The sequence below is a fragment of the Rhodofomes roseus genome (assembly GCF_022264815.1).
Source record: "Rhodofomes roseus strain CIRM-BRFM 1785 chromosome Unknown C8Q71scaffold_13, whole genome shotgun sequence".
NCBI lineage: Eukaryota > Fungi > Basidiomycota > Agaricomycetes > Polyporales > Fomitopsidaceae > Rhodofomes > Rhodofomes roseus.
In genome coordinates this window covers 362,353-375,306 of record NW_025952969.1, presented here as the reverse complement: position 1 = coordinate 375,306, position 12,954 = coordinate 362,353, and the positions used below count along the sequence as shown (strand labels likewise).

General features: G+C 55.4%; 3 protein-coding genes across 3 annotated transcripts; all 3 read left to right on the top strand.

Moving 5' to 3' along the window:
* Positions 1 to 2,367: 2,367 nt before the first annotated feature.
* Positions 2,368 to 2,789, top strand: C8Q71DRAFT_710215 (PIF1-like helicase-domain-containing protein; the record flags this gene model as incomplete). The annotated part of the gene is made up of 2 exons (XM_047920725.1): positions 2,368 to 2,580; positions 2,643 to 2,789. Coding segments are annotated over 2 exons (360 nt in total), but the record flags the coding sequence as incomplete, so codon positions are not given.
* Positions 2,790 to 4,227: 1,438 nt separating this feature from the next.
* On the top strand, positions 4,228 to 5,018 carry C8Q71DRAFT_710346 (uncharacterized protein; the record flags this gene model as incomplete). Its single annotated transcript, XM_047920734.1, has 3 exons — positions 4,228 to 4,464; positions 4,531 to 4,605; positions 4,662 to 5,018. Coding segments are annotated over 3 exons (669 nt in total), but the record flags the coding sequence as incomplete, so codon positions are not given.
* Positions 5,019 to 7,993: 2,975 nt separating this feature from the next.
* On the top strand, positions 7,994 to 11,755 carry C8Q71DRAFT_764743 (uncharacterized protein). Its single transcript, XM_047924080.1, has 4 exons — positions 7,994 to 8,753; positions 9,419 to 9,619; positions 9,671 to 10,558; positions 10,611 to 11,755. The coding sequence occupies exons 1-4, from the start codon at positions 8,484 to 8,486 to the stop codon at positions 11,403 to 11,405; spliced, it is 2,154 nt and encodes a 717-aa protein (XP_047777663.1). The 5' UTR covers positions 7,994 to 8,483; the 3' UTR covers positions 11,406 to 11,755.
* The last annotated feature ends 1,199 nt before the right edge of the window (positions 11,756 to 12,954 follow it).

Genomic DNA, 12,954 nt, shown 5'->3' with positions numbered 1-12,954 from the left:
GAGTAGAGGTACGTGGTTTATCCTTTCGAACGCTGTCCCCACTGACTGTGTAGACCGTGGCGGAGTCGAAGAGCACTGGGAAGCAACGGGCGAAGAGGCGTAGGCGCCAGACACGCGCCAAGGTGACACAGCTCCCCAGGGACATCAAGGCCCTCGTCTCTGCGGCGCAGAACTGCCTCCGTCTGCGCATTGCTCTCAAGAACGCTTGGACGTCTGAGCCATCAGTCAGCAGCGGCCGTCTTCCTGAGAGGGACGACCTCATCAAGAGCAGTCTGCAGGACGCCTATGAACTGGGCAGGGCAGGGGGGCTTGACAAGTCCATAAGGACCGCCTTCCAAGTGCTGAAGGGGAACAAGGGGAACAAGGACACTAAGGAGACTGACAAGCTGCGCAAGAATGTCTACACAGTGGTGAGCGTTTGTTTCTGTCTGTCATGAAGAGTCGCGAGTGCCTGACTTCCATTAGGTCTGGGCGGCCGCAGCGCAGTTCCGAAACGAGCTGAAGAGGAAGGCCAAAACTGTTACCTCTCAGATGTACGAGCTCGACAGCCTGTCTTCTCAGCAGAAGAGGAACCTGGCGACATGGTTGATCACCACTCACCCGACGACCGTCGTTGGTGGCTTGCGTAACATCCCTAACTTTGTCTTCGGTGGCATGACGATTGCCTTAGATGCGCGCAAGCATTTTGATGCCGAGGTGAGAGTGCGAGTTCATTGCAGAGTACACCTTAATGATCTGGGTGACAGAAGAGCGACTTTAAGCGCGGGGAGGTGTTCCTCCACCCGGCTATTTCAGAGCTGATTTACCAGCACTGGGGCCTTGGAGCTCGAGCGGACGCGAACCTGCATGCGGCCACGGAAGAGTTCAGCGAGGTGCCGAACAACCTGATCGCTGTGGTGTGCAACGCTGTGAGTCCAGACCGTCATTCGCATGGCTATCAGAGCTCAATCCACAATGGGGTCTCACGGATTCGTGACGCACAGATCGAGTCCGCCCTCATGGAGTTTGCCAAGCCAGGTGCAAAGAACTTCTTCACGAACAAGCAGTATGCTGCCAAGTACGTTCATCACATATGTCAGAACATCGAGGCTTATCTTTCTTCTTACAGATGGGACGGCGTCATGGCAATCTTGGAGTTCATGGAGGCTCAGCACAATCCGTCCTACGTGAATATGAAGCGTATTGTGTGGAAGTCCATCATGTAAGCTGTGTGCAGTTGCTTTGCAATCAATCCCTCAATGCACTGACTATCTCAGATCGCGGCTCGAAGACACGGACGATGTGGACGAGGTGGGCGTGCATACTGGTTTCCTCGATGTGGCCCTTGAAGAGCAAGATATCGTGGTTTTGGGAGGGAGCAATGCAACGCCGCATGGCTCGCCTGCTGGAAAGCCTTCGAGCACAAGGAAGGCTCCTACTGTCTCGGCAACCAAGCCATCCAGTTCGTCGAGCCCTGAGAAAGGCGGTCAGGAGGGCGACGACAACGTCATCAGTAGAGAGGGCCCTTCTGTGCGCAGCAGCCACAATGCCCAGGCAGATGATGACGTGGCTGCAGAGGACGTCAGCGAGAAGGACGGAAGTGGGGAAGATGAGATCGAGCACGACGAGGTAGACGAGAGGGAGGACAGAGCCGGGGATGCTAAGGAACGTGAAGGTACGCATGTCCGTCATCTCATCACAGAGGATGATCCATAATCTAGTGTCAAATTTCATCCTGACAAGGCGCGGCTCGTGAGGACCAAACAGGGACAGTCTGATAGAGGACTCCTGGCTACGTTGTCATGGTCTATGCTTCAAGGTAAGTTGAGCAAGGACTTGATTGTAACCGGAGGTCTGAGCTCAGTTATGGTCTGCCCCATCTAGATACCCATACTGGCCATGACGTTGCTGAGTCGCTGAACTCTGGGGAAGAATCGTGTGTTGCGCATGTTCGATGTACGATAGTGTGCCGTCTCTCGCTCTCCATCTCGCTCTGTCTCCTGCTCTCCTTCGCCATTGTCTCTGAAGTCACGTCACACATATTAACATCGTCTACGGTTGTCGGTCTACGGTTGTCGGGCGGCAGAGCTGCTTCATTGCTATGCGTTTCCAGTCGTGTATTATCAATAGTATGAATGGACGGCAGTTTATTGTGCATGATGCTGAAGAGCACCAAGGAAGCCAAAGACACCACGCATTGAAGTGCAATTAAGAGAAAAAAGAACACAATGTTTGAGTGCTTAATTAGAAGGAACGAAGTAGCAATAGTGAAAGGGGGCAGAACAATAAGGGTACTTTTTTGTTCTCATTTAAGTAAACGTGTACTTAAGTAAGACAAAATAAGAAATTGACTTACCTTAAGGCTCTTGTGGCACATAGTGACACATAATGTCACTTTTGGCTCTCCACAAGACCACTGAAGACACGAACGTTTTTCCTGATGAAGAGGCTGATCTCCGCATCCCTCAACTCAATGTTGACCAGCGCCATGCGTTCTCGAGGATCATTGATTCTGTCACTGCCCAGCAGGGCAGCATCTTCTTCTTGAACGGTCCAGGCGGCACAGGCAAAACATTTGTCTATAACACGGTGTGTCATAAAGTGCGTTGGCTTGCCTTTTATCTGCTACTCAGGCGGTGTGTGCTTACACAAATTCCTGCTAGGTTCGAGCAGAAGGATGGATCGTCCTCTGCGTGGCATCATCGGGGATAGCATCGCTCCTGCTGAAAGGCGGTCGCACAGCTCACTCACGCCTCAAGATTCCTGTGGAGAACCTGAATGCCCAGTCGACTTGCGCTATACGCAAGGAAAGCCAGTACGCCAACCTCTTCCGCGTCGCGCGTCTCATCATCTGGGACGAAGCTGCCAATCAGCACCGATGGGCGTTTGAAGCTGTTGATCGCACGTTGCGTGACATCCGCAATGATCAGCGCCCATTCGGAGGTCTGACTGTTGTGTTTGGCGGTGACTTCCAGCAGATCTTGCCTGTGGTTGTCAAAGGTTCACGCTCTGACATTGTTGAAGCGTCCCTTCGGTCCTCTCCTCTATGGGCGCACGTTGAGGTTCTTCACCTGCATCAGAACATGCGCCTTGAGGCAGCTCGCGATGCTCCTGCGTTTGCGCGCTGGCTACTTGACATTGGCCATGGCCGCACGGCTGGTGACCCTCATTCCGTCAAGCTCCCCCCACACATGTTGACGCAAAGCCCTGACACCCTGATTGACTCGACGTATCCGGCCATCGGCACTGCTGCACCTCCGCCACCTGATTATTTCCTTGCACGGATGATCCTCTCTGCTCGAAATGCTGACGTCGACGACCTGAACAACCGCATCCTTGATCGAATGCAGGGTGATGAACAGGTCTTCTACAGCGCGGACAGTGTCATCCTTGAGGCCGGTGCTGATGATGATCACACTGCAGGGAACCAGTATCCTGTCGAGTACCTGCGGTCCCTGAAGGCATCTGGCCTCCCTCTAGGCGAACTCCGACTCAAGGTCGGTTCCCCCATCATACTCCTCCGGAACATCTCGCCATCACGTGGGCTCTGCAACGGGAGCCGTATGATCATCCAGAAGATGTCGTCCCGTGTCCTCGAGGTCCAGCTCATCGGCGGCGATCACCATGGCGAGGTTGCCCTCATCCCCCGAATCACGCTCAACCCGACCACGAGCAATGGAGAATTCCCATTCAGACTGTCCCGCCGGCAGTTCCCCGTGCGCCTTGCATTTGCGATGAGCATCAACAAGTCCCAGGGCCAGTCGGTCAGGTACGTCGGGCTTGACCTCCGAGTGCCTGTCTTCACACATGGGCAGCTCTATGTGGCGCTTTCACGCTCCACCTCATCGCAGACCATCAAGGTTCTCCTACCAGATGATGAGCCAGAGTGCGCGTACAATATTGTGTATCCGGAAGTACTACTTGATTGAACATTGTTTACTGTAGTCCTCGAACTGTGACTGATACAAATGCAAGCCTGAAGCCTGAAGTCCGGGTGTGCTAGAGTTCGGCCACATGACGTGGTATTTACCCGTTTTGTGACTTGAGGTGCCTTGGCTTAAACGTTACACCTCGGACAGGCTGTAGCGCACATCGGGCCCATTGGGCTCTTCCATGCCATGTCAACGGGTGAATGAGGTGGTTACAGCACCCGATTAATGCCCACATGGCTTTCCGGCATTCCAGCGTACCGGGCCCTTCACCGCACAAGTTAAAGGCAGGTGAGGACACTGCAGTGGTTGACGTGTCTCCCCCCACTCCCGTCGCAACCTCTCCGCTCCCAACATGACCTCCTCTGTCATCACAGGTATTGCAGTGGTCGAGCGGCCCCGTATCATTGACACTTCGCAGCCAAGGAGTGTATGGCTGGATGCTGGCATATACTCAGGCAATCCTCATCAGCCGCTCATTGCAAACTTCCGGTACTGGAACGACGGAGGTGTTGAGTTTGGGGATGGGCCAATCGTATGTTTTATTGTTGCAACGGTACGAATCTTTAATCCAGATCACACGTGCTGTTTGTGACTCATGATGTGCGACTAGATTGTGAAGATGCAGCCACATGCGAGGGTGAACTCCTCCGTGCTCAGCGCCACCGACTACGACATTGTTGGGGATATTCTACAGGTATGAATGTGCCTCCGTCATGCTCAGTTACATTCTAAGTCAAACTCGAACCATAGCTCATCCCTGCGCCCGGAGCTGATCCAGCGCATTCCCCGTTCATCTTTGCATGCGGGCAGGCCACCAATATCCAAAACAACATCTCAATGTTCGACGTACTGCCAACTCAGTATGTGTCCCAGCTGCCACTTCGCCAGCCAAGCAACTTCCCGATGCGGGTCGAGATCCCCTCCTCAAAGCGCTATGAAAGCAGGGGCAAGCCCATGCCCAAGAACACCGATTCACGCTTCCACGTTCAAGGTTTTCTCAAGGACGTTACACGTGGCGCGGATGAGGTGGTGCAGTGGTTCAATGTCCGCTTACATAACATCGTCTACTTCGACAGACTCCCAGTCCCTCCTATCCACAGTGAGTGATATGATTCGTCATGATTGTTCCACTTCATGTCTGACATACTACATTCACAGAACCGTCAGCTACACCACCTACGGGCAGTGCAACCTCTAAAGGTATCAAAAAGCTTACCTACGACTTCACAACAAGTCCCCTTGCCAACAAAAGCACGAAGCGGCCACGCTTGGAGGAGTCGGAGCCAGGTGACGCGGAAGACAGTGGAGAGCTCGAATACGTAGATACTGGTGCCACGCGCAAGCCAGATGAGCAGCACACCCGTAGTATCGCCAACAAGTAGCTTCTGGGCCTGAAATGTAACGCACTGCCAAAATGTTGATGTTCTGATCGCAAATGAGTCTCTGCCATGCCTCAGTACATACTACTTCCTGTGCGACCGCACGGGCAGCCTGCTAGTATGTCTAAGTCCAGCATCCCAGTAATGTGACATATAACATTGTGTTACAGCCTTTCTAACAGACCTGTGGTGTAGTGGTTAGTGTTCCTCTGGTCCGACTTGATGATGTGATTATGTAATGCTTTCTGATGTCTATGGTTCAAACCCCCAATGTCCGCTTTTTTTTGCCTTGATCTAAAACTAATCCAGCGGCTTAGAACTGCATACATGTATGCCTTAAACATGTAATACACTGACTTGGACAATGCATCTTTAGTGGATCAATAGTGTAATAAGGTACCCCTGTAATACACTGAGATCAAGCATGTCTTAAGTCAGTGCATCATAAGTGGATCAGTAGTGCATTAAGAGTGCATCAAGAGACCTCTGTAATACACCAGGATTGGGCATATGAGCTGAGCAATGGATTAAGACTGCATTGAATTAGGATTAGATTAACAGGGGTACAAAAGTGTGTAAATCAGATCCAGGGTTTAATTCATTAATGAATGAAAGTAGATGCACTTAAACTGACAAAGATGTCGAGAGGCAGTTTGTTGACTGGCGAAGTCGATTCGGTCACGATGCTAAGCTTCGTTAGCCAGCTCCGCATAGCTGCAGGATCCTGAGTTGGAAAATGCCCCAGTATGTCTTCGGGAAGTGGGGAGGGCGTGCGCAATCGACCCGATTCTGGCATCGTCGCACCTCTGCCAGAATGTGTAAGTAATCGCTATCCACGGACCGATCGAGGGTTAGATGTGACACTACTTACGGGCTCGCGTCCAGTGGCTTTGAAGTCTTGCAGTCCACACCAGTAGTATGACCGTGCGGTTCAGTCGTGGCTTGAAAACGATGTCGAACAAGGCTACGCAGAGCAGTTCGGAACGTAAGACAACGAAATACACGCACAGAGCTTCCACGACCCGCACAGCAAATTTGACTTACTTGTGTGGCCACAATGGTGGTGGTAAAGGCGCATCGGGTTCTGGGCGCGCCGCGCCCTTTATATGGGATTCGGCCACCCAACTTGAAAGGCCACACACTCTACATAGTCAGCGCAATGGGCCGCACGTGGCAAACGGCCAAAGCGAACCAGAGCAGTTGCCATCGTGACCATGATACTAACCACCCCTTGACTCTTGTCCATACTCAAGCGTCGCGCTGTGGCCACTCTGCGCCTTCAAGTTAGCCTTTGTCCGTCAAAGCGTGTCGTGTGGCCCAAGCAACGCGGCGGTGAATACAAAGGCGCGGTACCTGTGCCGGAGGACCCGTGGCTCTTTCAGCATGGCGACTTCGGCGGATCCAACAACCACGTACCTTAAGTATCCTTTTCGGTGAGCCGTTGGAGTAGACGTCGCGGAGCGTTTGCCACCATTTCATTATGTGATACCCATAGAAGGATGTAAGCCTTCAATCAACATTCACTGGATCCGAGCCAACCCAGAGTGCTCTCTCGTACTCTCGTACAACGTGCGCGTTGAACGGAGAAAGCGTAGCCTGTCGAGATCTCAGTGCGAGCACTACCCACCTCGATCGACCTTGATGCTCTCTGGCCCGCCGAAAAACTAGTCGGCGAAGCTGGGAGCGCCTCTCGGTGGCGTCAAAAGAGTGCCGTTTGCATGCATGTGGACTGTGAGTTGCAACAACCAAGCAACTGCTCAGCAAGAGCGATGAATGAGTTTGATCCTGGGATTAAAGGAATTCGATGCAGTGGCCTCGCTCGAATGGGTACATGATTGTGGAGCGGTTTTTGGCATTCTGCGGTGACTTGGGATGTGTATCACCGCAACGGAAGCACAGAGCGGAACAGCTATAAGGCACACGGACCATTGAACACGGGCGGATCCGCTCTATATCCACCGTACTCAAACTGTACTCCGTTCATTCTGCATAGCTTCCGGAGCGGGTGGGAGGATCGTAGTCCCATGGTGGCGCGACTGTCGAGATCTAAGTGGTAACCACGCGTCAGACACGTCCAAGAAGCTCGGCGAACTCACGGACATTGACATATCGACAGTGCGTCAACCACCTATTGACTTGACGTGGACCTTCGCGCTCGTCGGGGCTTCGGAACGATGCTCACCTTGCCCTTCCGTCCCCGTCCGCTGTTCAATTGAGCTTGCGGCCCATCGACCGAACTACCCAGGAGCTCCCGACCACATCGAGAACGCGACCATGATCAGCAGGCCGACTGAACGAGTAGAGAACAGCATTAGCGTGCAACACGGAAAACGGCCGGATCTCACTTCGCAATGTTGGAAATGAACATGGTGTGCTTTTGGTGTGCTTATCGGCCTATCACGTCCGTTAGAGCGTCAGCCGCGACTTCCCCGCTGGACCAGGCTCGCCGAGCTCTGTCCAGTTGTTGCGGGGCACCGCGGGGGAGAACGGCTGGACTTGGCTCGCCCCATATCCAAGCCTGCCAAGGGCAGGCGGTGAGGCGGGGACTACCCAATACGGACGCGCGCAATGCGAACGGGGAAATGGGCGGTCCGCCATCGAGATCCGCATCTGGCGATAAGATCTGATGGGTTCTGAGGATTCGGCCGACGACGAAAACAAATGGCGAGTGCGGCGACAATGCGGGCGAGTCAGGATGTGCGGTAGCCTCGAACAGAGGAGTAGCATAGGGATATATAGAGAGTACGCTGCGCCGACGGACACCACGTACTGTAAGTTACCTGCAACATTGACCATCGCACGTTCGCGACTCGGATGGCGGGAGCGGTATCACATGACGGAAGTGGCGAAGGTGGCGGCGTCTTCAGCCACCAGCCCGCGTTCGCTCGCAACGCGCACGGCAGCCAACGGCCAAGGAAGCTCTCGTACGCCCATCTCATCAGCCCTGAACTGCGTCGCTTAGCTTAACTTCCCTCTGCTGCGCCCTTTCTCCAGGCTCTACGACCTCCTTTCACGCTGTTCCTCCCCCTCGTCGGTCGGCTCATCCTCGACTTCGAGTGTCGGCTCATCCTCGACTTCGAGTTCGCGTGCGAGCTTCAACTCTCCTTCGTCTACCAGCTCATCCAGCACAGTCACCACCGCGTCTACGACACCCGAGGCTTGCAGTCCGACGTGTGAAGCGCCCTTGACCACCATGTTCCGCGGCGAGCACGCCTCGCTACCCCCAAATAACTCCGCCGCCACCCACCGCGGGATGGCTGACGACCTCTGTTCCAGACCGCCTCTCGCATGGGACTGGGACATCGAGCATGCTGACCGCAAGGCAGAGGCGAAAGCTGACGCGGCTGTACATGGAGCACCGCCGTTCCAAGTCGACCGGAAGCTCCTGAAGGATATTGTCCACGAGAAGATGGGCGAGAATGTCGTGAGGATCAAGTTCCTCGGCGCTGGCACATTCCACAAGGTGAGTGGTGGTGCCCAACCTTGTCTTGAATTGTCGTGGATTGGGCGTCGGGCGGTGGAGGTCCGGCTTCGTATCAATGCGGCATCTGGGCAGTATGGTAGACGTCCACAGAACGCCGTGCACATCGGGACCGGGCTACAGAGTTAAAGTATGATTGGCGACGCTCTCGCGCTCCCGTGCTCACCCTCGAGTTTGCGCCGGCATGTCCATTCTCTCGATCGCTCTCACTCTGGAATAGACATGCGCGGTGCCGAGATGGCTGTGGGAAGCAACCATGCCACAGACGGGGAGGCGAATGGAGCGGTGCTCACGGCCGCCGTTCCACTCGTCTTCGCACAACGTGGATATAATGCATCTGTCTGCTGAGCCAGTGATGTGGGCTCGTCGCCACGGCAGAGCCATCCGACGTGCATTTGCCATACACCCATGCTTCGTAAGGCATGCTTACCTATGACCTCGCTCCTTGGCATCTACCGCCGGTGGCCGCTGCGAGCTTCAGTATCTGGATGTGAAGGTGGGCAGTCCAGCTGGAGTAACAGTCCACAAGCTTGCCTTATCATGAGACACTATGTCTCATCGTCCGCATGCAGTAGGGCACCGCTGCCTGGAACATTGTCACCGTCACGATCCCTACTTCCATTAAATTCAGGCTGACCCGTGCATAGGCATACTCAATCACGCTCGTGAGCGGGAGGGAAGTTATCGCTCGCGTCGCGCGTCGCTTCATGCCGCGGTTGAAGACTGAATCCGAGATCGCGACGATGCAGTACCTTCGTGAGCGCACGAACGTGCCAGTGCCGGACGTCTACCACTACGATGCAAACCCATTCAACCGGCTTGGTGGCGAGTACATCATCATGTCCAAGGTGTGCTCCGACTGCGTTCTCCTGTGCTTACCGAATCTGAACACCGTGCAGGCGCCAGGCATTCCACTCTCGAAGGTGTTTCACTCTCTGTCACACGAGCAGCTCGCCGCACTGATGGAGAACGTTGCGGCGCTCATCATCCCGCTCTTTGCTCACCGCTTCCCCAGCATCGGGTCCCTGTATCTTGGTCCTGACCTTGACGCGAGCCCCCCTACCGCTGTACCTCCGTACCTCTCGTCCGCAGCGCCAACACCGACGGTGGCATCTTACTTGCCCGCCATAACACGGGCGCCGTCGTCAACAGCAGGGTCGACCGCGACTGCGACGCCGGCTTCCGCATCGACGTCCGCACGGTCGCAGTTCCACGTCGGGCCGATCGTCTCCTGGCCGTTCTTTGGCTCGCACCGGGGCGAGCTCCCGCACCCGTCGGAGATGGACCGCGGGCCGTGGACGACGACGCACACGTACCTCGAGGCATGCGCGGCGCGCGAAGTCGAAGGCGTGCGACGGGAGAACGATGGCAAGGCAGCGCCGCACCGGCTGCACCTCGATCCGGGTGAAGTCGACGCGAGCAGACACCACCACGTCGAGGCGCTACCTGGGGACGAGAGCGACACGAGCGAGGAGTGGGACTGGGACGAGAGCGAGGACGAGTGGGAGGGCCCTGGGGACAACATGTATCGGGACTACAGGCGGATGCAGCGGTCGACGTTTTTGGTCGCGCATCTGAAGGAGCGAGAGGAGAAGGTGAGGCGGGAGATGGAGAGGGTGGTGAAGATGATGGAGAGGCTGGGTGTGCGACTGCCTGGTAGTGAGAAGCAGGAGGGCGATGGCGGTGGTGGCGGCGGCGGCAGCAGCAGCAGCGAGGAGTTCGGCCTGGACTGCCACGACCTCAGCCTGGAGAACGTCTTCGTGGACGAGCGTGACCATTCCAAGATTGTACGTAGTCCCGTCCGGTCTGGCCACTTCCAACTGCTAATGATCGTTGCAGACGTGCATCATAGACTGGGAGTCGACGACGACGCGGCCGCTCTGGGCATGCGCGCACGTGCCAACGTTCCTACAGTCCTCGCCCTTCACGTCGAAGCTGTTCCGCGCGACCGTCGAGCGTCTCGCGTCGCGCCCTGCGGCGTTCCCGCCCTTCGCGTCGTCTGCGCTACCAATCGTCATCCCATCCTTCGCCGACGGGCACCCTACGCCGATCGACATCACGCACGTCGTGGAGGAATGGCTGCACCACGAGGCGGCAGGTGCGCGGCTGCGGATGGCCCACCGGTGCATCGAGTGGGACGGATGGGAGGAGGGCCTCGTGAACAGCATTCTTGGCCCGGAGGAGGAAGAGGAGGAATGGTTCAAGAGCTGGGAGTGCGAGAAGAGCGGTGTGCACACGCCCGAGCAAGTGCCTGCGGAGGTGTATGGCGATGGCGAGGCAGACGGGAGCAGCGAGGACAGCGAGAGCCCCACGCTGGTGGATGCAGCGTCGAGCGACGGTGAGCGTAAGGCGGAGGGCCCTGGGAAGGCCGACGCGAGCGCGAATGGGAACGGGAAGGCAGGCGGGAAGGGTGTGCCTAAGGTCCCAATGGCCAAGAAAGTGATGGAGTGCGAGAAGGAGAAAGAGAAGCTGCTGAAGGGCACGGGCGATTACTGTGGCGGACGCGGTGGCGAGCTTGGTCGGCGACTCGAGGCGTGGCTGCATGTCAGTGGTGACGGCACAGGGCGCGTCGGGCTAGAGCGACGCTGGACCGGCGAGGGGTACGAAGACGTGGAGGTGCCCCTCGGTCAGTGAACGAAGAATGAAACTGGTGTACGATCCCTTGTCGGTGCGCATAGCATATTTATTGTGGACATGTACGTACTTTACGATTCTTCACGCCTTCCTTCGGACGACTCGACTGACCTAGGATTCACCGTCCACTTATGTGCATTCCTCATACCTTGATATCCTGCCAGTCACACGTGTATGATATTCTCTCCGTACGCATTGTCGTTCTGTAATTACACGCCTGTACTGCTGTCCGCATATGAACCTAGACGTCGTTTCTTGATTGCTTGTTCTATATCGATTATATCACGAATATCACGAACAAAACGAGCTTTTGGCCGCGAATCCGATCTTGCTAAGTAGTGATTACTGCCCATCCTGTGATGCGTCATTCGTCTGCATACTAGCAGCAACTTGACCTTCGTTGCCAGGAATTGAGCAAGTCGGCGGAAAGCTTGACGCTTGCACAAGCGATGGGCGCCAGGCGCCTATGATTACTACGTGCCAGCCCGTGGCAACGGTCCCGGCCCTCAACGTTTCAACGGCCTTAACCATCTGGTTTGCTTCACTCATTTGCTTTGTTCGAGTTCTGTCCATGATCGGCGATGGTCGAGCACTAGGTTGGCCTTGAGGCAAGCAAGTCACATCAAGAATCGTTGCTTTGTCCTCCGAGTTACACTGGCTGTTCCGCTCCGTCCTTCCGTTGCGGTAAAAAAAAAACAGTCTTTGAACTCACCGCAGAACGCCAGAAACCGCTCTCCACATCATGTATCCAATCGACCAAGGCCACCGCATCGAGTCCCATTGACTTCAGATACAAACTCATGCATCGCTCTTGCCTGACTCGGTTGTTGCGACTCACCGTGCATCGTGCCACACATGCGAACGACACTCTTTTGACGACACCAGGAGGTACTCTCATCCCACCTTCATCCAGTAAATTTCGGCGGACCAGATAGTATCAAGGCCGATCGAGCGGTGAGGACAAGCAACATCGTTATTGTGCGTGCAGCCTAAGTTGGGAAACATAGCTGCACGAGCGCTTACGGACTAGGAAGTGCACAGCTGTGCACAGGCAGGGAGTGTCACGACGCCGTGAGTAAACCAAATGGACTCGTCCGAGGTGGGTATTGCTCGTGCTGAGATCTCGACAGGCCACGCTTTCTTCAATCAACGCGCATGTTGTACGAGAGTACATAATGAAACGGTGGCAAGTGCTCGGCCCCTGCGACGTCTACTCCAACGGTTTACCGAAAAGACAAGGTACGTACTAGTAGTTGGATCATGTTCGCTACAAAGTCGCCGTGCTGAACGAGCTACAGTTCTACCATCACAGATCTGAACGTACACACACCGCGCCTTTGTAGTATAACGCCACGTTACTTAGGCTACTCGACACGCTTTGACAGACAAAGGCTAAAGCGCAGAATGGCCACAGCGCGACGCTTAGCTGCGACAGGGGACGCTTTGGATCATGGTCACGATGGCAACTGCTCTGTTTGCTTTGGCGGTTCGCTGCATGTGGCCGGTTGTCGCTGGTCATATAGTGCGTGCGACCCTAGTTGGATGGCCA